At 41.9% G+C, this 20,772-nt stretch overlaps 2 protein-coding genes across 3 annotated transcripts; both read right to left on the minus strand.

Moving 5' to 3' along the window:
• Positions 1–157: 157 nt before the first annotated feature.
• LOC111957040 (insulin-like growth factor-binding protein 1) lies at positions 158–6,951 on the minus strand. The gene is made up of 4 exons (XM_023977754.3): positions 6,428–6,951; positions 6,126–6,265; positions 1,049–1,177; positions 158–877 (listed from the first exon to the last, which is right to left on the minus strand). Exons 1-4 carry the CDS (start codon positions 6,774–6,776, stop codon positions 752–754), a joined length of 744 nt encoding a protein of 247 aa, XP_023833522.1. The 5' UTR covers positions 6,777–6,951; the 3' UTR covers positions 158–751.
• Positions 6,952–8,480: 1,529 nt separating this feature from the next.
• Positions 8,481–18,522, minus strand: LOC111956339 (structural maintenance of chromosomes protein 4-like). Of its 2 annotated transcripts, none has more exons than XM_023976797.2 (4): positions 18,452–18,522; positions 11,629–12,018; positions 11,258–11,440; positions 8,481–8,615 (listed from the first exon to the last, which is right to left on the minus strand). In XM_023976797.2, exons 1-4 carry the CDS (start codon positions 18,470–18,472, stop codon positions 8,535–8,537), a joined length of 675 nt encoding a protein of 224 aa, XP_023832565.1. In that variant the 5' UTR covers positions 18,473–18,522; the 3' UTR covers positions 8,481–8,534. The 2 variants fall into 2 exon arrangements, with proteins under 2 accessions (XP_023832565.1, XP_070292872.1); XM_070436771.1 differs by having other exon boundaries at positions 11,629–11,946; positions 18,452–18,521.
• Between the last annotated feature and the right edge of the window lie 2,250 nt (positions 18,523–20,772).

Genomic DNA, 20,772 nt, shown 5'->3' on the forward strand with positions numbered 1-20,772 from the left:
GGTGGTGTACGTGCAGAGAGTTGGGAGAAAGAACTGTCCCAAAAAACATCTGCTAAACCAGAAGACCTGCACAGACCAGTAGAGGTAGATGAAGACAGAAAAACTCCCCCAAAACCAAACAGGGGCTTGGATGAGCAGTGATATGTTTGTGCCTGGCCACCAGATGCATACTTGTGGAACTTTAAGTATTTCCCCGATACCCATTGAGGAAATGTCAATGAGAATACCTTCCAAAACTGTCAACATGTTGAATGAATGAATGGCTGTGTTGTTTCATTTACTGTGCACGGGTCCACCTGGTTGAATGAATCAAAAACAGATTCTGAAGACCCTGAACTGGGTTTGGCAGAGCTGGAGACCTGTGGTCTTCAGAGATGGAGTTATTTAGTCAGAAAGACAAATGCATACACTGTTGCCCTATTTACAATCAGAAAATAGGAAACATAAATAATCTAAAAATGACAAATGGTTCATACTAGTAAGCACATACACGTTTTGAATAAATAAGGTGTGATACGTCACGTAAATAAATTAAGAGTAATTACATATTTTTTTTAAATGAAAATGTGTGCTTATTTGAATGAGTGTGTATTTGTATGTGTTTGTAAAAGAGCGTCAGTATATATGATGCGGATGTGTGTAGGTTTGAGGGCACCTATATGTGGGTTTAAGCGGAGTAAAAAATACTCTGTATATGTGTCAATATGTGTGCATGCATGTGCCTGTGAATGTGGGTCAGAGTGTCCATGATTTAGTGAGTGAGCTCCAGCTGGCACTCTAAGCCTCCTAGTAGATAATTGGACCCCAGAATCTTCTTCCCATTCCAGGAGAACACACACCAACACCTGGCAGGGGGTCCCACCAGAGACGACTCACACTAGAACACAACAGAAGAGGGGGCAATATATTAAATTACATGGATCAACTTCACTGCATTGATAAATGTTTTCCTGGTCAGATCACAAGAAAACTCCCTGGTCCTACTATCAACCACTAATGAGCTAATGCTATTGCTAAACAAACCTACAGCTCTGGTGATATGCCTTACCTGCTTGGCCTTGTAGAAGCCATGTTTGTCACAGTTGGGTAGGTAGAAATTGGTGAACTTCTCTCCTAGTTCCTGCTGAGAGCTGGTTATCTTGTCCAGAGCTGCATGCAGCTCAATGTGGCAGGGACCCTGGGGATAAGACAAAGAGAACAGTCAACATCTGATACAAAACATACTGTATAATAAACACAGCAAGATGGACATAGAATACATTATGAAATCAATTCAAACTTTATTTGTCACATGCACCGAATACAACCTTACCGTGAAATGTTTACTTACAAGCCCTTAACCAACAATGCAGTTCAAGAAAGAGTTAAGAAAATATTTAACAAATAAACTAAAGTAAAAAATAATAAAAAGTAACACAATATGGTAACAATAACAAGGCTATATACAGGGGATACCTGTACCGAGTCAATGTGCGGGGGTACAGGTTACTCGAGGTAATTTGTACATGTAGGTAGGGGTAAAGTGACTATGCATAGATAATAAACGGAGTTGCAGCACTGTAAAAACAAATGGGGGGGTCAATGAAAATAGTCCAGGTAGCTATTTGATTAATTGTTCAGTCTTATGGCTTGGGGGTAGAAGCTGTTAAGGAGCCTTTTGGTCCTATACTAAGTTGTTATATCTGACTAAGAACATTAAATTGTCATGTGGTAAAATGCAAAGCAAATATCATCTCAAGGGAATAACATTTTCTCACTGAGTCTGGGTGGTTTTTGTTAAAATGGCAACAGCTTCCCCTGGTGGCTAAGAGCTAAATTGTCTTGAACTCTAAATTAGGTTCTCTCCACTAAGCTACAGCTGAAGAAGAAGAAAGTAAGTCCGGGGCCGTATAAAGCACCTGATTTAGGATCAGCCCTTACGAAAAWAAGATTGCAATCAGAGTGCAGTATAACTGCTGTATGCTGCAAATACTGTGTTCAATATACCAGTGTTTTTTTTACTACAGTAACAGTGCAGTCTAACTGCAKTTCAATTGCAGTACACTGCAGTTATTCTGCAATTACTGCGTCCAAAATACCACTGTCGACTGCAGTTGCTGCACTTTTACTGTTGTTTCAATACTCCAATCTTTTTTGTAAGGGAGTTTAGCCTTTTAGATCACAATGAATAAGATTACATGCAGAGGGGGAGTACTGATCAGAAGCTTGATACATATGTAAGTTGTGCCCACCTGTTCCACCATTACAGTCTGAAGACCTACCGAACCTTGACAGTACGTCAGGTCAGGGGCGCGACTTTCACTGGGCGGGTTATGCCCACTCCCTCCCACACATTTTGAAATTGCATTTTTGTCACCCCCAGTTTTATCATTGCAATGTGATACAAAAAGCGGCAACAGTGTGCTTTAGGACCATGCGGACGCCTCCGAGCAGTCGGGTAGGCTGTTTGGAGTGTTCAGCCTGCTGGATTTAGGACCTCGTGAACACCACAGAGCGGGCTGACAGGCTGTGTGAAGGCAAAGCTGCTGGAAGGCTGGCTGGACCAGCTTGAGAGAGTTGAGTATAGTTCAGTGTGTATGTGTTGCGCTCTTTCACCGAGTTGTAAAAGCAAGCAGAGCAGAAACTGGCTACTATTTAGTTAAGGTAACTGCTGTTTAACTTAACAGATTTTTTTTTACTAGTGTTAATTTGCAGTGCTGAGCTAGTATTGTAACTGACATGTAACAATAGCTAATGGTTTATCCCCTCTCGACTGAGGTGAATGAATAAGCTATGCTAGCTACCACAGCCAGGTCAGCTCTAGCCTCCAGTTCTGTCAGACAGCGATATGAGGTGGCTATTATTATTATATAACAGCTGTTGTTTGTATGGAAATGTTTTGTAGCCTTTGTTTTGTCCCGTTTCAGAAGTAATTTAACTTGGCTAGCTATCGCCAGTTGATGTACCGTTAGAGAGAGCTGTCCAAAGGTTGTCGAACGTTAGCTATTCTTTTTGCCTCAATCAAACCATCGGCCAAATGATTGAATATTGATTTTCTGACGTTTTTTTCAGTGCAATGTGACTTTTATTAGTCAGTATGGCAATGTAATGTTAGTTTCCCTAGCTAATTCCTTACTTTTCACACTGGCATAGTAATAAATGGCTCTAACGTTACATGCTTCACTGTCATGGTGCACAGTAGAGGTCTGCGCAGGAATGATTTCTTCATCCCACTTCCGCACCTGCTTGCTTTCTTGCTTTCAATATCAAATGCACAAAAATAACTTAAGAAATAGGTTAAATTACCAGAGATTCTCACATGGCCCTTATATTGTATTACTAGGCTATGTCAGCCAATTTGCTAAATGTAGTTTGAAGAGAGCAGAGTTGGGTGATCAATATTTAGGCAATGTAGTAAACTATAACCTAATCATAGGTCTATTTAGGAAGTAAATTTAACTGCCTCCGTGCCCATGCATAGGCTACAGCCTACTCTATTTAATTGAGACTACACGTGCACCTGATCTCACAGGTGTGGCTACTGAACTGGAAGCAGCAAGAATGAGTGGCACTTGCTACATTTTGTATAGGCCTATAGGACACAGCCTACCCTTTAGGGGACCATTTGCAGGCAGAGACAAATAAATGGGTAATCAATACTTATTGAAAATGAAAAGGTTCAACGCTAGCTCACGACTTAGCCTACGTGCGCGTTATGCCTTTTCCTTTTCAATAATGATTACATTTTTTGATTGTCCTTTCGACACACGTTGGTTGAACGCCCTCCACTTCTTTCCATTATCATATATATTTACAGACACTGTAGTAAACTACAGTCTAATTATATTTAAGTAAATTTCATATTCACTGCCATGGGATTCTCTGCCCATGTAGGCAGCCTACTCTATTTCAATGAGACCACACATACTAGGTGCACTTGAACTCTCACGCCCAACTAGGAGGGGTAGACTACTGAAGTTGAAGCAGAAAATTCTGTGTGAATAATGCGAAAAATATGTGCTTTTAATACAATAGGTAGGCTAACACATGCAAAGCAGAAAGAGGACCGTTTCCAAATAATCTGAGAGACAACAAAAAATTCTGACCCCCGCTCCCGCCCACAGTATGAGAAATGCTGACAGCACTGCAATGATCTCAGTCAGGAACTGCAGGTCTCGCAGGAATCCCACGGGAATGCAGCCCGCTAGTGCAGTCAGTACACAACACTATGCTCATCATGTCTTAGCAGGATCAGATGGTGACATGGGTCCGAGCAGGGTCAGACAGCCAGGGAAAACCAGTCTACGGAGCTCAGGTGAATTTTGCAGTATATTAACAATATCAGTGAATGATACAATGTTCCATCTTGAATTGATGGGTCGACCTACAGTATCTACAGGACAGCAGCTGAAGATTAAAGCTACAGTCTGGGATCTGGGATCTGGGAATAATGGTCATTTCAATGATTGAACCATTGATTCTATTCTTGGATAATATAATGTACACTAAGGTAATTATTTGTCATGCCTCATTTTAGGAGGATCAGATGGTGACAAGGGTCTCAGCAGGGTCAGGCAGCCAGGGAAGACCAGTCTGTGACAGAGGTGAGGTGAATTTTTGCACATACAACAATTCATTCTCTCTGTGTAGCAAACACTGGACAAGCCAGATGCTATTTTAAGGCAGTCTGACAAACCTCCAAAGTCGATTTCCAAACTGTTTCAAGGGTTGATAGAGGCTTTTCCTGATGACACAAAACATGTAAAACTAAAATGTGAGGAAGACCTGGGAGACGCTATTGATGATGATGAATGGATACAGATGTGTTAGAATGCCCAGTCATGTTCATATCATCTCAGACATAAATGACTGCAGTTTAAGACCATCCATAGAACGTACTATATGCCAGTGAAACTGAGTTAGATGCACTCAGAAATGTCATTCCTCTCCTGGAGGTTTAAAACACACAAGGGGACATGTTTGCATATTTTATGGGCTTGTGAAGGCTGCATGGCTGAATTCTGGTAAAAGAGTATGTTCTTTTGTCTCAGCATGGCTACAGATTCTCCCTTCTCACTGTTGATACCGGAGACTTATCTGAAAAACTGTGTATTCAAGTATTTATACTGGCTAAGAAATTCATTTACATTAATAGGAAGGTTGGTTATCCTCCCACAATGTCAAGTTATGTATCACTAGATTTTATTTATTACAAGATTAAGGGCATAATGGGCACCTTTCATAAGGACTGGATGCCTTATATGGAATACAGTACGACTAAAGGAGTCTGTATTGAAAAGATACCCACTTCAGGGGAGATACCTATTTAGGCAATCCCTAGCTGCTGGGCTGCTCAGTCCTAACCCTGGCGTCTGCCGTCCTGTGGGTTGTCACTTTGTCACTCCTACTACTACCAAAACCAATTAGGAATGTTTCACTAAGATCCTAAAGCTGAATGGGGTGTGATGGGTTGGGGCAATGCAGGGTGGTGGACCCCTAGGGACAGGACAGGGCAACCCAGCTATACTGTGTGCAAATAAAAAGAGCTCTACAGTACTATTAGTCCTATGAGATTAATTATATGGAGAATTTGCTGTTTCTGTGTTCATGTATATTTGAGGTGTATGTCGTTTTTCTTTTTTGCTTAGATTTTGTTTCCAAACCTTTCCCTTTGGGAATTAAACAAAATTAAAGGTGTGACCTGAGAAGGAAATTGTGTTGGGAAAAGAGTTGAGTTATTGACTAGATTGGTCGGGGTGGCAGCTCGGGCTGGCTTGTTGGTCTAGGTGAAATTTGATATAGAGGATGTTTTAATAAAGAGAATCAACGTCTTTTTTTCAAGAGTCGTTCATTTGTTAGGCTATTGGTTAAAGGTGCAACACAATATTTATTATTGAATTACCTTTGATCAAGTTCTGTCTTATTAACCACAAACATATTTAATAAGGATCTCTTACCTAGCTTGATGACTGTGGGCATGTTTGCATACTTTTTGTTATAGATTGGATTGTGTAAAATTGCAGGAAATTAGCTTTAGATAGCCCCCAAAATCTGGGGGAGGACCCCCTGACTCCCCACCAGGTTATGTACCCCCCACTTCTAAAACCAAAGTGGCGGCCCTGCTTCAGATTGAATACTGTGCATACCTGTTCCACCAGTTTCTTGCGGATGGTGTTGACCTTGGCCTTGATGCTCTCCTGAGCCCCCTCATTTTTGGTGTCAAAGGGGGTGTTGAGTCCCAGGAAGTAGGTTAGGGAGCTGTGGTCTGGCACCCCTTCTACTTCCTCTGTGGATTAGAGAGAGAAATTAGTGGGTAAGTATACCATGTTTTACATAAGTTTAGATTCTATCTTTTTGATTATGTTGTCAAAAAAGGTTTAATTTGTAGATTGTCCAACATCTTTATAAGTAAGTAATAGCTGAAGGAAGGAATCAAAGCTGAGTCTACCTTGTCCCTGGTCCTCAGTGCAGATGGCCTGTCCTCTGGTGAGGGAGTGGAGGGGTCTGGGATCCCCAGCTCTTGGGCTGCATTTTAACCCCTGAGCACAGTGTGCCGTGTATACCCCACAGGAGGCCCCCTTCTCCAGGGCACATGCCAAGCAGCAGCCACAGCCCGGCTCCCTTAGAACCTGCTTACAGTCTGGGGAGATGGCCGGGCATTCATCCAGCTTCTCCTGGGTACAGGGGGCACAGCGAATAGGCTCCGGGCCCACCACAGGGGAAGACTGGGCCAGAGAGGTCAGGAGGGACAATGACATCGCTGCCAGCAGGGTCAACTTCTCATATAATCCGAGCATCTCAAATCTTCAGGTGTAGAAAGAAACTAAAATCTACAGTCAGGTGTAGATATGAATTTTCTTCAAGTGCAGTCTTTAATCTTCAAGTGTAGTTTTTGCTTAGTCCTCAAGTACTTATGACAAGCACAATATACTGTAGATAGGCATCTATAGGTTTCCTTCTTTCTTTCTGAAATGAATTCTCAGAACAAAGGAGTTGCAGTATTTATACAGAGCTCTGACCCTCAGGGAGGTTAATGTTTGAACCAGTGACTCCAGATATTAAACATTTTGGCTAGACAGCGCAGGAGCAGCATTAGCTGTATTGGGTGGGTTGACCTCTGGTAGAGTGTGTAGATCTGAACTGGGGTTCACTGAAGCTGCAAGCCTGCCCTGTCGTCAATATTTACTCTGGGACGAGGAGTGATTGTACAAGGTGATGTTGGAAAACATTGCAAAATCAATGAGTTGTTTTTTTGGTTTTGACCCCTCGATCGTTCATACTGTACATACTGTATGATGTGGGGGACAAACTAACAATGGATTGATGTTAAGTTGTGCATTGAGATTCATCCTTTGGTACATGACTTACTTAAGGGTCAGAAGTTATAGGTCAGTCATGAACTGGATATGACTTGATTCAACTCTACTTTCAAAAACCAGCCCATGTGGTGGACTAAGGGTCATCTGCAGGGTACATAAACATGATCATCCCATCAGTTACATAACCATGCAACCATAACATGTTTGTCTGGAGAATGTCTTTTTTAATTGGTCACTTCCTGGTGTAGTATTAGTTAATCACACTTTATCTACGGTTAACACTGAACACCTCTACACCCCTCCCCCATACCTTGACACACACTGTCTCTCTGTGCCTCTATGATACCTTGTGTTTTTCATCGCATGGTGACTTTGTGCAATGACTGGACTATTTGTCAGTGTCTTGTTACACCAACTGAAACTACCTTGTCATATGTGGATAGTGAAAGGTTGTTGGGTCATTCCACGAAATGAGTTCCTTTTACATCCCTTTGATGTTTTAAGAAGAAACTGTGCACCAATATTGCATTTAAAAAGCATGTTATATTAAATTAAGTGCCCTTTAGTATAGACCACATGTAAAATTCAATAAATCAGACTTGCTAAAGTGCCAAAATTCTGTATTTTGGCATGTCCCTCTGTAACTTCTAACATGTACACCCTGTTACCCATAGATTAACCTAAAGTATCAGACGTAAAAGAAAATGCCTGAGCGGAGTTCCTACATTGTTTTCAGGGGAAAATKAAGCTGGGTGGAATTAGCTGTATCCCTGAAAAAATGTATGCATCCGGTTTTTGGCAACTCCGCTAAGTCTACCCATAGATAGACAGGCTAGAATTATTTTAACAATAAAAAAAATTCTGAAGCTTGCATTCAATTGCTGCTCACAAAAGCTTCCATTCATAAGGGAATGTATGGCTGATTTAAGATGAAATCATCAACCCTGTTACTTTATTTTGCACTTAATTGGCTATCGGAATATTTTTACAGAGTTACACTACCCAAAAGGGACTCATTTTATGGAACGACCCTGTTATTTTCCCAGTCTGATGAAATGCTGGCCTTGGTAAACACAATTGGTACACTGGAGGTGTACCCTGGATAACGTCCAGATAACCTTTATTCGTGTTCATGAATCAGACACATGTATTTCTCTTGCATTGTATGCTTTAGTGACACACAGTATGTATCATCTTGCAATGATTTATTGGATGCCCTTTAGTCATGTTGCAAGCCTACTCAACAACCAGCTCATGTGTTGTAGCCTCCTCAATGTTGTGCATCAAATTCACCAGCCATTGTGGGAAAAAATCCTCCTACAGGGATATAGTGAAGAGAGTATCATGGACAAAATGATCAAAATGTGTGTTTGATCACTATAATTAAATGTACTTTTGATGTACAGTACCAGTCAAAAGTTTGGAAGCACCGACTCATTCAACCTTTGTTCTTTATTTGTACTATTTTCTACATTGTAGAATAATAGTGAAGACATCAACACTGCAAAATAACACATATGGAATCATATAGTAACCAAAAAAAGTGTTAAACAAATCAAAATAGCAAACCCTTTGCCTTGATGACAGCATTGCACACTCTTGGCATTCTCTCAACCAGCTTCATAAGGATTGCTAAGCGCAAACCAGATGGGATGGCGTATCGCTGCAGAATGCTGTGGTAGCCATGCTGGTTAAGTGGGCCTTGAATTCTAAATAAATCACCCCCACACCATCACACCTCCTCCTCCATGCTTCACGGTGGGAACCACACATATACGGAGAGCATCCGTTCACCTACTCTGCGTCTCACAAAGACACGGCGGTTGGAACCAAAAACCTAAAATTTGGAATCATCAGACCAAAGGACAGATTTCCACTGGTCTAATGTCCATTCCTCGTGTTTCTTGGCCCAAGCATGTCTCTTCTTATTATTGGTGTCCTTTAGTAGTGGTTTCTTTGCAGAAATTCAACCATGAAGGCCTGATTCACACAGTCCCCTCTGAACAGTTCATGTTGAGATGTGTCTGTTACTTGAACTCTGTTTAGCATTTATTTGGGCTGCAATTTCTGAGGCTGGTAACTAATGAACGTATCCTCTGCAGCAGAGGTAACTCTGGGTCTTCCTTTCCTGTGGCTGTCCTATAGAGAGCCAGTTTCATCATAGCGCTTGATGGTTTTTGTGACTGCACTTGAAGAAACTTTCAATGTTCTTKWACTATTCCGGATTGACTGACCTTCTTGTCTTAAAGTAATGATGGACTGTCGTTTCTCTTTGCTTATTTGATCTGTTCTTGCCATAATATGGTATTTTACCAAATAGGGCTATCTTCTGTATACCACCCCTACCTTGTCACAACACAACTGATTGACTCAAACGCATTAACTTCTCTAGGATAGGGGGCAGCAAATTCACTATTCGATAAATAGCGTGCCCAATTTCAACTTCCTTCTACTCATCCACAGAATATAAGATATGCATATTATTAGTAGATTTGTATGGAAAACACTCTGAAGTTTCTAAAACTGTTTGAATCATGTCTGTAAGTATAACAGAACATATGTAGCAGGCAAAACCCCGAGGACTAACCATTTTTTTTTCTTTTTAAGTCACTGTCTGTTCAATGAGTTTTCATTGGAATACTGGAATTCTAATCACCCTGTTTTCAGTTCCTACYGCTTCCACTGGATGTCACCACTCTTTGGAAATAGGTTGAGGTTATTCCTTTGTGCAATGAAGAAGTGAGGCCACCTGGAAACAGTGTAACGTCATGTGTACTGTTTGAGAGTTGCGCAAGACTAGAAAAGTAGCGTTAGTTTGTTGATCTCCTGTATTGAAAACAGATAGACCCGTCTTCAATTTGATCGATTATTAACGTTTACAAATACCTTAAGTTGTATTACAAAAGTAGTTTGAAATGTTTTGGCAAAGTTTAGAGGTAATTTTTGAGATATTTTGTAGTGACTTTGCGCAAATTGGAAGCAGTTTTTTTCTGGATCAACCACGCCAAATAAATGGACAATTTGGATATATATGGACGGAATTAATCGAACAAAAGATCCATTTGTGATGTTTATGGGACATATTGGAGTGCCAACAAAAGAATCTCGTCAAAGGTAAGGCATGATTTATATTTTATTTCTGCGTTTTGTGTCGTGCCTGCAGTGTTGAAATATGCTACACTCTCTTTGTTTACTGTTGTGCTATCATCAGATAATAGCATCTTATGCTTTCGCCGAAAAGCCTTTTTGAAATCTGACATGGAGGCTGGATTCACAACGAGTGTAGCTTTAATTTGGTATCATACATGTGTGATTTAATGAAAGTTTGATTTTATATTAAAAAATAATAATTTGGCGCTCTACATTTTCCCTGGCTATTGGCCAAGTGGGACGGTAGCGTCCCACATATCCTAGAGAAGTTAAGGAGGAAAGAAATTCCACAAATTAACTTTTAACAAGGCACACCTGTTAATTGAAATGCATTCCAGGTGACTACCTCATGAAGCTGGTTGAGAGAATGCCAATAGTGTGCAAAGCTGTTATCAAGGCAAAGGGTGGCTACTTTGAAGAATCTAAAATCTAAAGTATATATACTTATTTTGTTAAAACATGATTCCATATGTGTTATTCTACAATATAGAAAATAGTAAAGATAAAGAAACACCCTTGAATGACTAGGTGTGTCCAAAGCTGTCATCAAGGAAAAGGGTGGCTACTTTGAAGAATCTAAAATATCTTTATTTTTTAAACATTTTTTTTGGTTACTATATGACTCCATATGTGTTATTACATAGTTTTGATGTCTTTACTATTATTCTACAATGTAGAAAATAGTTTTTTTAAAATAAAATAAAGGAAAACTCTTGAATGAGTAGGTGTGTCCAAACTTTTGGCTGGTGATGTACATGTATTTTGTTTGTCCAGACCATCATGACTACAGGCTTATTATTGATACTCACTGCAGTTGGCACCTTTCTCCGTCCCCTAGCCCCTCTTTTCTTCTGTGGTGGTGGTAGCTCGTCCTCCGATCTCCTCTTCCGTGGTCGTTGTGGTGTTGGTAGCTCTTCATCTGACGATGACCAGGAGAGTCTCCTCCTTGTACGAGATGTTTGTTTCACTCTTCTGTTGATGGTTAGCTGTGGCTGAAATGTAAATCCTTGCATTAAACATCAACAAAAATATAAAGTTAGAAGATGAGTTGGGAGAACAGGCTACTTCCCACTGGGCACATACTGGTTAAATCAACGTTGTTTCCACATCCTTTCAATGTAATTACGTTGAGCAGAAATGGAATAGGCGTTGAATTGACGTCTGTGCCCAAGTGGGTTACCTCTACTTCCAGATGAACTCCATCCTCTTCCCCATCAGCCTTTGCGCTATGTTTCCTAGGGAGTGTGAATCTTGGTGGGGTAATCTCCTCCCCAAGGTCACTTGTGGTCTGGGTGATATTTGGATATGGTACAGAGAGATTGTAGATCTCCACCTGTGCAGCACTACTCTGGTCCAGAGAACGGGACTGCCGGCTTGGCCTCCACACCTTTAGTGGAGACTCATCCTCTTCTTTCTCCTGATCATCCACCACCTCCTGCTCTTTTTTCTCTTCCTCATCCTTCTCCTCCTCTTCCTCTTCCTGGATAGGTTCTAGCTGCTGTATTGTTAGTTTTAGTAAATACAGTGGCTTGCAAAAGTATTCACCCCCTCCTATTTGTTGCCTTACAACCTGGAATTAAAATAGATTTTTTKGGGGGGTTGTATCATTTCATTTACACAACATGCCTACCACTTTGAAGATGCAAAATATTTTTTTATTTTGAAACAAACAAGAAATAAGACAATAAAACAGAAACTTGAGCGTGCATAACTATTCACCCCCCCCCCCAAAGTCAATACTTTGTAGAGCAACCTTTTGCAGCAATTACAGCTGCAAGTCTCTTGGGGTATGTCTCTATCAGCTTGGCACATCTAGCCACTGGGATTTTTGCCCATTCTTCAAGGCAAACTGCTCCAGCTCCTTCAAGTTGGATGGGTTCCGCTGGTGTACAGCAATCTTTAAGTCATACCACACATTCTCAATTGGTTGGAGGTCTGGGCATTGACTAGGCCATTCCAAGACATTTAAATGTTTCCCCTTAAACCACTCGAGTGTTGCTTTAGCAGTATGCTTAGGGTAATTGTCCTGCTGGTAGGTGAACCTCCATCCCAGTCTCAAATCTCTGGTAGACTGAAACAGGTTTCCCTCAATTTAGCACAATCCATCATTCCTTCAATTCTGACCAGTTTCCAGTCCCTGCCAATGAAAAACATCCACACAGCATGATGCTGCCACCACCATGCTTCACTGTGGGGATGGTATTCTCAGGGTGATGAGAAGTGTTGGGTTTGCGCCAGACATAGCGTTTTCCTTGATGGCCAAAAAGCTCAATTTTAGTCTCATCTGACCAGAGTACCTTCTTCCATTTAACATATGTTTTTTAATAACCCAACCCTGATCTGTACTTCTCCACAACTGTGTTCCTGACTTGTTTGGAGAGCTCCTTGGTCTTCATGGTGCCACTTGCTTAGTGGTGTTGCAGACTCTGGGGCCTTTCAGGTGTATATATACTGAGATCATTTGACACTTACATTTTTTWAATTTTTTTTATTTCACCTTTATTTAACCAGGTAGGCAAGTTGAGAACAAGTTCTCATTTACAATTGCAACCTGGCCAAGATAAAGCAAAGCAGTTCGACACATACAGCAACACAGAGTTACACATGGGGTAAAACAAACATAGTCAATAATACAGTAGAAAAATAAGTCTATATACAATGTGAGAAAATGAGATGAGATAAAGGAGGGAAAGGCAAAAAAAGGCCATGGTGGCGAAGTAAATACAATATAGCAAGTAAAACACTGGATTGGTAGATTTGCAGTGGAAGAATGTGCAAAGTAGAAATATAAATAATGGGGTGCAAAGGAGCAAAATAAATAAATAAATAAATACAGTAGGGGAAGGGGTAGTAGTTTGGGATAAATTATAGATGGGCTATGTACAGGTGCAGTAATCTGTGAGCTGCTCTGACAGCTGGTGCTTAAAGCTAGTGAGGAAGATGTTTCCAGTTTCAGAGATTTTTGTAGTTCGTTCCAGTCATTGGCAGCAGAGAACTGGAAGGAGAGGCGGCCAAAGGAGGAATTGGTTTTTGGGGTGACCAGAGAGATATACCTGCTGGAGCGCATGCTACAGGTGGGTGCTGCTATGGTGACCAGCGAGCTGAGATAAGGGGGGACTTTACCTAGCAGGGTCTTGTAGATGACCTGGAGCCAGTGGGTTTGGCGACGAGTATGAAGCGAGGGCCAGCCAACGAGAGCATACAGGTCGCAGTGGTGGGTAGTATATGAGGCTTTGGTGACAAAACGGATGGCACTGTGATAGACTGCATCCAATTGATTGAGTAGGGTATTGGAGGCTATTTTGTAAATGACATCGGATCGGTAGGATGGTCAGTTTTACGAGGGTATGTGTGGCAGCATGAGTGAAGGAGGCTTTGTTGCGAAATAGGAAGCCAATTCTAGATTTAACTTTGGATTGGAGATGTTTGATGTGAATCTGGAAGGAGAGTTTACAGTCTAACCAGACACCTAGGTATTTGTAGTTGTCCACATATTCTAAGTCAGAACCGTCCAGAGTAGTGATGCTGGACGGGCGGGCAGGTGCAGGCAGCGATCGGTTGAAGAGCATGCATTTAGTTTTACTTGTATTTAAGAGCAGTTGGAGGCCACGGAAGGAGAATTGTATGGCATTGAAGCTCGTCTGGAAGGTTGATAACACAGTGTCCAAAGAAGGGCCAGAAGTAGTCGGCCCAAGAATTGAACCCTGTGGTACCCCCATAGAGACTGCCAGAGGTCCGGACAACATGCCCTCCGAACTCTATCAGAGAAGTACTGTAGTTGGTGAACCAGGCGAGGCAATCAATTGAGAAACCAAGGCTATTGATTCTGCCGATGAGGATGTGGTGATTGACAGAGTCGAAAGCCTTGGCCAGGTCAATGAATACGGCTGCACAGTATTGTTTATCGATGGCGGTTATGATATCATTTAGGACCTTGAGCGTGGCTGAGGTGCACCCATGACCATCTCTGAAACCAGATTGCATAGTGGAGAAGGTGGGGTGGGATTCGAAATGGTCGGTAATCTGTTTGTTGACTTGGCTTTCAAAGACCTTAGAAAGGCAGGGTAGGATAGATATAGGTCTGAAGCAGTTTGGGTCAATAGTGTCCCCCCCTTTGAAGAGGGGGATGACCGCAGCAGCTTTCCAATCTTTGGGAATCTCAGACGACACGAAAGAGAGGTTGAACAGGCTAGTAATAGGGATTGCAACAATTTCGGCAGATAATTTTAGAAAGAAAGGGTCGAGATTACCTAGCCTGGCTGAATTCTAGGGGTCCAGATTTTGCAGCTCTTTCAGAMCATCAGCTGACTGGATTAGGGAGAGGGAGAAGGAGAAAGGGGGAAGGCTTGGGCGAGTTACTGTGGGGGGTGCAGTGCTGTTGACCGGGGTAAGGGTAGCCAGGTGGAAAGCATGGCCAGCCGTAGAAAAATGCTTATTGAAATTGTCAATTATAGTGGATTTATCGGTGATGACAGTTTCCTATCCTCAGTGCAGTGGGCAGCTGGGAGGAAGTGCTTTTATTCTCCATGGACTTTACAGTGTACCAGAACATTTTTGAGTTTGTGTTGCAGGAAGCAAATTTCTGCTTGAAAAAGCTAGCTTTGGCTTTTCTAACTGCCTGTGTATATTGGCTTCTAACTTCCCTGAAAAGTTTCATATCACGGGGGCTGTTCGATGCTAATGCAGAACGCCATAGGATGTTTTTGTGTTGGTTAAGGGCAGTCAGGTCTGGAGAGAACCAAGGGCTATATCTGTTCCTGGTTCTACATTTCTTGAATGGGGCATGCTTATTTAAGATGGTGAGGAAGGCATTTACAAAAAATAACCAGGCATCCTCTACTGACAGGATGAGTTCAATATCCTTCCAGGATACCCGGGCCAGGTTGATTAGAAAGGCCTGCTCGCTGAAGTGTTTCAGGGAGCGTTTGACAGTGATGAGTGGAGGTCGTTTGACCGCTGACCCACTATGGATGCAGGCAATGAGGCAGTGATCGCTGAAATCTTGGTTGAAAACAGCAGAGGTGTATTTAGAGGGCAAGTTGGTTAGGATGATACCTATGAGGGTGCCCGTGTTTATGGCTTTGGGGTGGTACCTGGTAGGTTCATTGATCATTTGTGTCAGATTGAGGGCATCAAGCTCAGATTGTAGGATGGCTKGGGTGTTAAGCATGTTCCGGTTTAGGTCACCTAGCAGCATGAGCTCTGAAGATAGATGGGGGGCAATCAGTTCACAGATGGTGTCCAGAGCACAGCTGGGGGCAGAGGGTGGTCTATAGCAGGCGGCAACGGTGAGAGACTTGTTTTTAGAGAGGTGGATCTTTTAAAGTAGAAGTTCAAATTGTTTGGGTACAGACCTGGATAGTAGGACAGAACTCTGCAGGCTATCTCTGCAGTAGATTGCAACACCGCCCCCTTTGGCCGTTCTATCTTGTCTGAAAATGTTGTAGTTAGGGATGGAGATTTCAGAGTTTTTGGTGGTCTTCCTAAGCCAGGATTCAGACACGGCTAGGACATCCAGGTTGGCAGTGTGCTAAAGCAGTGAATAAAACAAACTTAGGGAGGAGGCTTCTAATGTTAACATGCATGAAACCAAGGCTTTTACGGTTACAGAAGCAATCAAAAGAGAGCGCCTGGGGAATAGGAGTGGAGCTAGCCACYRCAGGGCCTGGATTCACCTCTACATCACCAGAGGAACAGAGGAGGAGTAGGATAAGGGTACGGCTAAAAGCTATGAGAATTGGTCGTCTAGGACGTCCGGAACAGAGAGTAAAAGCAGGTTTCTGGGGGCGATAAAATAGCTTCAAGGTATAATGTACAGACAAAGGTATGGTAGGATGTGAATACAGTGGAGGTAAACCTAGGCATTGAGTGATGATGAGAGAGATATTGTCTCTCGAAACATCATTGAAACCAGGTGATGTCATCGCATGTGTGGGTGGTGGCACTGAAAGGTTGGATAAGGTWTAATGAGCAGGRCTAGAGGCTCTACAGTGAAATAAGCCAATAAACACTAACCAGAACAGCAATGGACAAGGCATATTGACATTAAGGAGAGGCATGCTTAGCCGAGTGATCATAAGGGTCCACCTGTGTGCAATCTAACTAATTATGTGACTTTTGTTGGTAATTGGTTGCACCAGATCTTATTTAGGGGCTTCATAGCAAAGGGGGGCGAATACATATGCACGCACCACTTTTCCATTWAATTTTTTTAAACAAGTCATTATTTTCATTTCACTTCATTAATTTTGACTATTTTGTGTATGTCTATTATATGAAATCCAAATTAAAATCCATTTAAATTACAGATTGTAATGCAACAAAATAAGAAAAACACCAAGGGGGATGAATACTTTTGCAAGGCACTGTATATCATGTGAATCTGATTGACTTTACAAGGCTAGATAGAATACAGTTGAAGTCAGAAGTTTACATACACTTAGGTTGGAGTCATTTAAACTTTTTTTTCTACCCCTCCACAAATGTCTTGTTAACAAACTATAGTTTGGCAAGTCGGATAGGACATCTACCTTGTGCATGATACAAGTAATTTCTCCAACTATTGTTTACAGACAGATTATTTCACTGTATCACAATTCCAGTGGGTCAGAAGTTTACATAAACTAAGTTGACTGTGCTGTTAAACAGCTTGGAAAATTCCAGAAAATGATGCCATGGCTTTAGAAGCTTCTGAGAGTCTAATTTACATAATTTGAGTCAATTGGAAGTGTACCTGTGGATGTATTTCAAGGCCAACCTTCAAACTCAGTGCCTCTTTGCTTGACATCATGGGAAAATCAAAAGAAATCAGTCAATATCTCAGAAAAATAATTGTAGACTCCACAAGTCTGGTTCATCCTTGGGAGCAATTTCCAAATGCCTGAAGGTACCACGTTCATCTGTACAAACAATAGTACGCAAGTATAAAGACCATGGGACCACGCAGCCATCATACCGCTCAGGAAGGAGACGCGTTCTGTCTCCTAGAAGATGAACGTACCTTGGTGTCAAAAGTGCAAATCAATCCCAGAACAACAGCAAAGGACCTTGTGAAGATGCTGCAGGAAACAGGTACAAAAGTCTGTATATCCAAGGTAAAACGAGTCCTATATCGACATTACCTGAAAGGCCGCTCAGCAAGAAGAAGCCACTGCTCCAAAACCGCTATAAAAAAGCCAGACTACGGTTTGCAACTGCACATGGGGACAAAGATCATACTTTTTGGAGAAATGTCCTCTGGTCTGATTAAACAAAAATAAAACTATTTGGCCATAATAACCATCGTTATGTTCGAGAAAAAAGGCAGGCTTGCAAGCCGAAGAACACCATCCCAACCGTGAAGCACATGGTGCAGCATCATGTTGTGGGGGTGCTTTGCTGCAGTTGGGACTGGTGCACTTCACAAAATAGATGGCTTCATGAGGCAGGAAAATTGTGTGATATATTGTAACATCTAAACACATCAGTCAGGAAGTTAAAGCTTGGTCGCAAATGGGTCTTCCAAATGGACAATGACCCCAAGCATACTTCCAAAGTTGTGCAAAATGGCTTAAGGACAACAAGTCAAGGTATTGGAGTGGCCATCAAAAAGCCCTGACCCAATCACATAGAATATTTGTTGCGCAACTGAAAAAGCATGGTGAGCAAGGATGCCCTACCTGAGTCAGTTAGACTCTGTCCAGGAGGAATTGGCCAAAATTCATCCAACATATTGTGGGAAGCTTGTGGAAGGCTACCCGAATCGTTTGACCCAAGTTAAACAATTTAAAGGCAATGCTACCAAATACTAATTGAGTGTATGTAAACTTCTGGCCCACTGGGAATGTGATGAAAGGAATAAAAGCTGAAATTAATCATTCTCTCTACTATTATTCTGACAAATCTCAGATCATTTTAATAGCACACAGCAGCACCAACCATTTTAATTTGCATACTTTCTATTCAAACTCTAGTTTTCCAGAGACATTTGGTTGGAGACAAAACATATACACATTTAAACTTACATATTGCCGTTGATTCTCCATAACATCAATTAGCTAAGGAATAGAGTAAGTAATTGTTGTTTTCCCTGAGGGTTAAATTCTCATTTGAAGTGAAATCAAGAACTGTTTATATGCAGTCTGTTACACACCAGTTTGTAATTGTCTTGATTGTTCTTTAATTGAAGCCTGGGAGGTCAATTGACACATTTTGCAAATATGCAAGCATGGGAAATAAAACTAGTACCCGACTTAGCTGACCCAGTGCCCTGCGATCAGAAAGCAAGTAATGATGACAACCTCTACCAGGAGTTAATCTCATCTGAAATGTTGATTTGTACAGTCGTGGCCAAAAGTTTTGAGAATTAATTTTCACAAGGTCTGCTGCCTCAGTTTGTATGATGGCAATGGCATATACTCCAGAATGTTATGAAGAGTGATCAGATGAATTGCATTAATTGCAAAGTCCCTCTTTGCCATGCAAATGAACTAATCCCCCAAAAACATTTCCACTGCATTTCAGCCCTGCCACAAAAGGACCAGCTGACATCTTGTCAGTGATTCTCTCGTTAACACAGGTGTGAGTGTTGACGAGGACAAGGCTGGAGATCACTCTGTAATGCTGATTGAGTTCGAATAAAGACTGGAAGCTCAAAAGGAGTGGTGCTTGGAATCATTGTTCTTCCTCTGTCAATCATGGTTACCTGCAAGGAAACACGTGCCGTCATCATTGCTTTGCACAAAAAGTGCTTCACAGGCAAGGATATTGCTGCCAGTAAGATTGCACCAAAATCAACCATTTATCGGAATCATCAAGAACTTCAAAGGAGAGCGGTTCAATTGTTGTGAAGAAGGCTTCAAGGCGCCCAAGAAAGTCCAGCAAGTGCCAGGACCGTCTCCTAAAGTTGATTCAGCTGCGGGACCGGGGCACCACCAGTACAGAGCTTGCTCAGGAATGGCAGCAGGCAGGTGTGAGTGCATCTGCACGCACAGTGATGCGGAGACTTTTGGAGGATGGCCTGGTGTCAAGAAGGGCAGCAAAGAAGCCACTTCTCTCCAGGAAAAACATCATGGATAGACTGATTTTCTGGATATTCTGCATACTGATATTGGACTGCTAAGGACTGAGGTAAAGTAATTTTATCTGATGAATCCCCTTTCCGATTGTTTGGGGCATCCGGAAAAAAGCTTGTCCGGAGAAGACAAGGTGAGCGCTACCATCAGTCCTGTGTCATGCCAACAGTAAAGCATCCTGAGACCATTCATGTGTGGGGTTGCTTCTCAGCCAGGGAGTGGGCTCACTCACAATTTTGCGTAAGAACACAGCCATGAATAAAGAATGGTACCAACACATCCTCCGAGAACAACTTCTCCCAACCATCCAGGAACAGTTTGGTGACGAACAATGCCTTTTCCAGCATGAAGGAGCACCTTGCCATACGGCAAAAGTGATAACTAAGTGGCTCGGGGAACAAAACATCAATATTTTGGGTCCATGGCCAGGAAACTCCCCAGACCTTTGAGAACTTGTGGTCAATCCTCAAGAGGCAGGTGGACAAACAAAAACCCACAAATTGTGACAAACTCCAAGCACTGATTATGAAAGAATGGGCTGCCATCAGTCAGGATGTGGCCCAGAAGTTAATTGATAGCATGCCAGGGCGGATTGCAGAGGTCTTGAAAAAGAAGGGTCTCTATTGCAATTGTCAATAAAATACTTTGACATTTATGAAATGCTTGTAATTATACTTCAGTATTCCATAGTAACATCTGACAAAAATATCTAAAGACACTGAAGCAGCAAACTTTGTGGAAATTAATATTTTTGTCATTCTCAAAACTTTTGGCCACGACTGTATATTAAAGACACAGTTGTTCCAATGTTGACAACTGTAGTATTGGTGATGTTGTAGAGAGGACTGRTTGTGCCACTGATTGTGCCACACTCTACATGGTTAACCTTACATCCCCTTTATTGCTTAATCATGACTTTAGAGATTGATTGATGGGACACACTACAAGGCCATTATAACACCATCAGCTGTTCAGTTTGATTTGCTCTTTTTTTGTGTCACACTGTGGGTTCATTTGAGTGCAGTGGTGGTACTCTGACCTGATCCACCATCCTGATCACACGAGCTCACATTCTGTTTCGCTAGACGTATTAAGTAGTGTAGTGACGTATCATGTGACAAGTTCATTATTTAACTAGGCAAGTCAGTTGAGAACAAATTCTTATTTACAATGACGGCCAACCCCGGCCAAACCCTAACCCGGACAATGCTGGGCCAATTGTGCGCCGTCCTATGGGAGTCCCAATCACGGCCGGTTGTGATACAGCCTGG

The sequence above is a fragment of the Salvelinus sp. IW2-2015 genome, linkage group LG32 (assembly GCF_002910315.2).
Source record: "Salvelinus sp. IW2-2015 linkage group LG32, ASM291031v2, whole genome shotgun sequence".
Taxonomy (NCBI): domain Eukaryota; kingdom Metazoa; phylum Chordata; class Actinopteri; order Salmoniformes; family Salmonidae; genus Salvelinus; species Salvelinus sp. IW2-2015.

Coding starts and splice junctions, on each gene's coding strand:
- LOC111957040 (XM_023977754.3), bottom strand. CDS start 6,776: ATGCTCGGATTATATGAGAAGTTGACCCTGCTGGCAGCGATGTCATTG. Junction 1,178..6,125: donor GCAAGAAACTGGTGGAACAG/GTATGCACAGTA, acceptor TCTTATCCCCAG/GGTCCCTGCCACATTGAGCT. Junction 878..1,048: donor GCTTCTACAAGGCCAAGCAG/GTAAGGCATATC, acceptor GTTGTGTTCTAG/TGTGAGTCGTCTCTGGTGGG.
- LOC111956339 (XM_023976797.2), bottom strand. CDS start 18,472: ATGGAGAATCAACGGCAATAT. Junction 11,441..11,628: donor GAGTTCATCTGGAAGTAGAG/GTAACCCACTTG, acceptor TTTACATTTCAG/CCACAGCTAACCATCAACAG. Junction 8,616..11,257: donor GGAGAAAGGTGCCAACTGCA/GTGAGTATCAAT, acceptor ATATCCCTGTAG/GAGGATTTTTTCCCACAATG.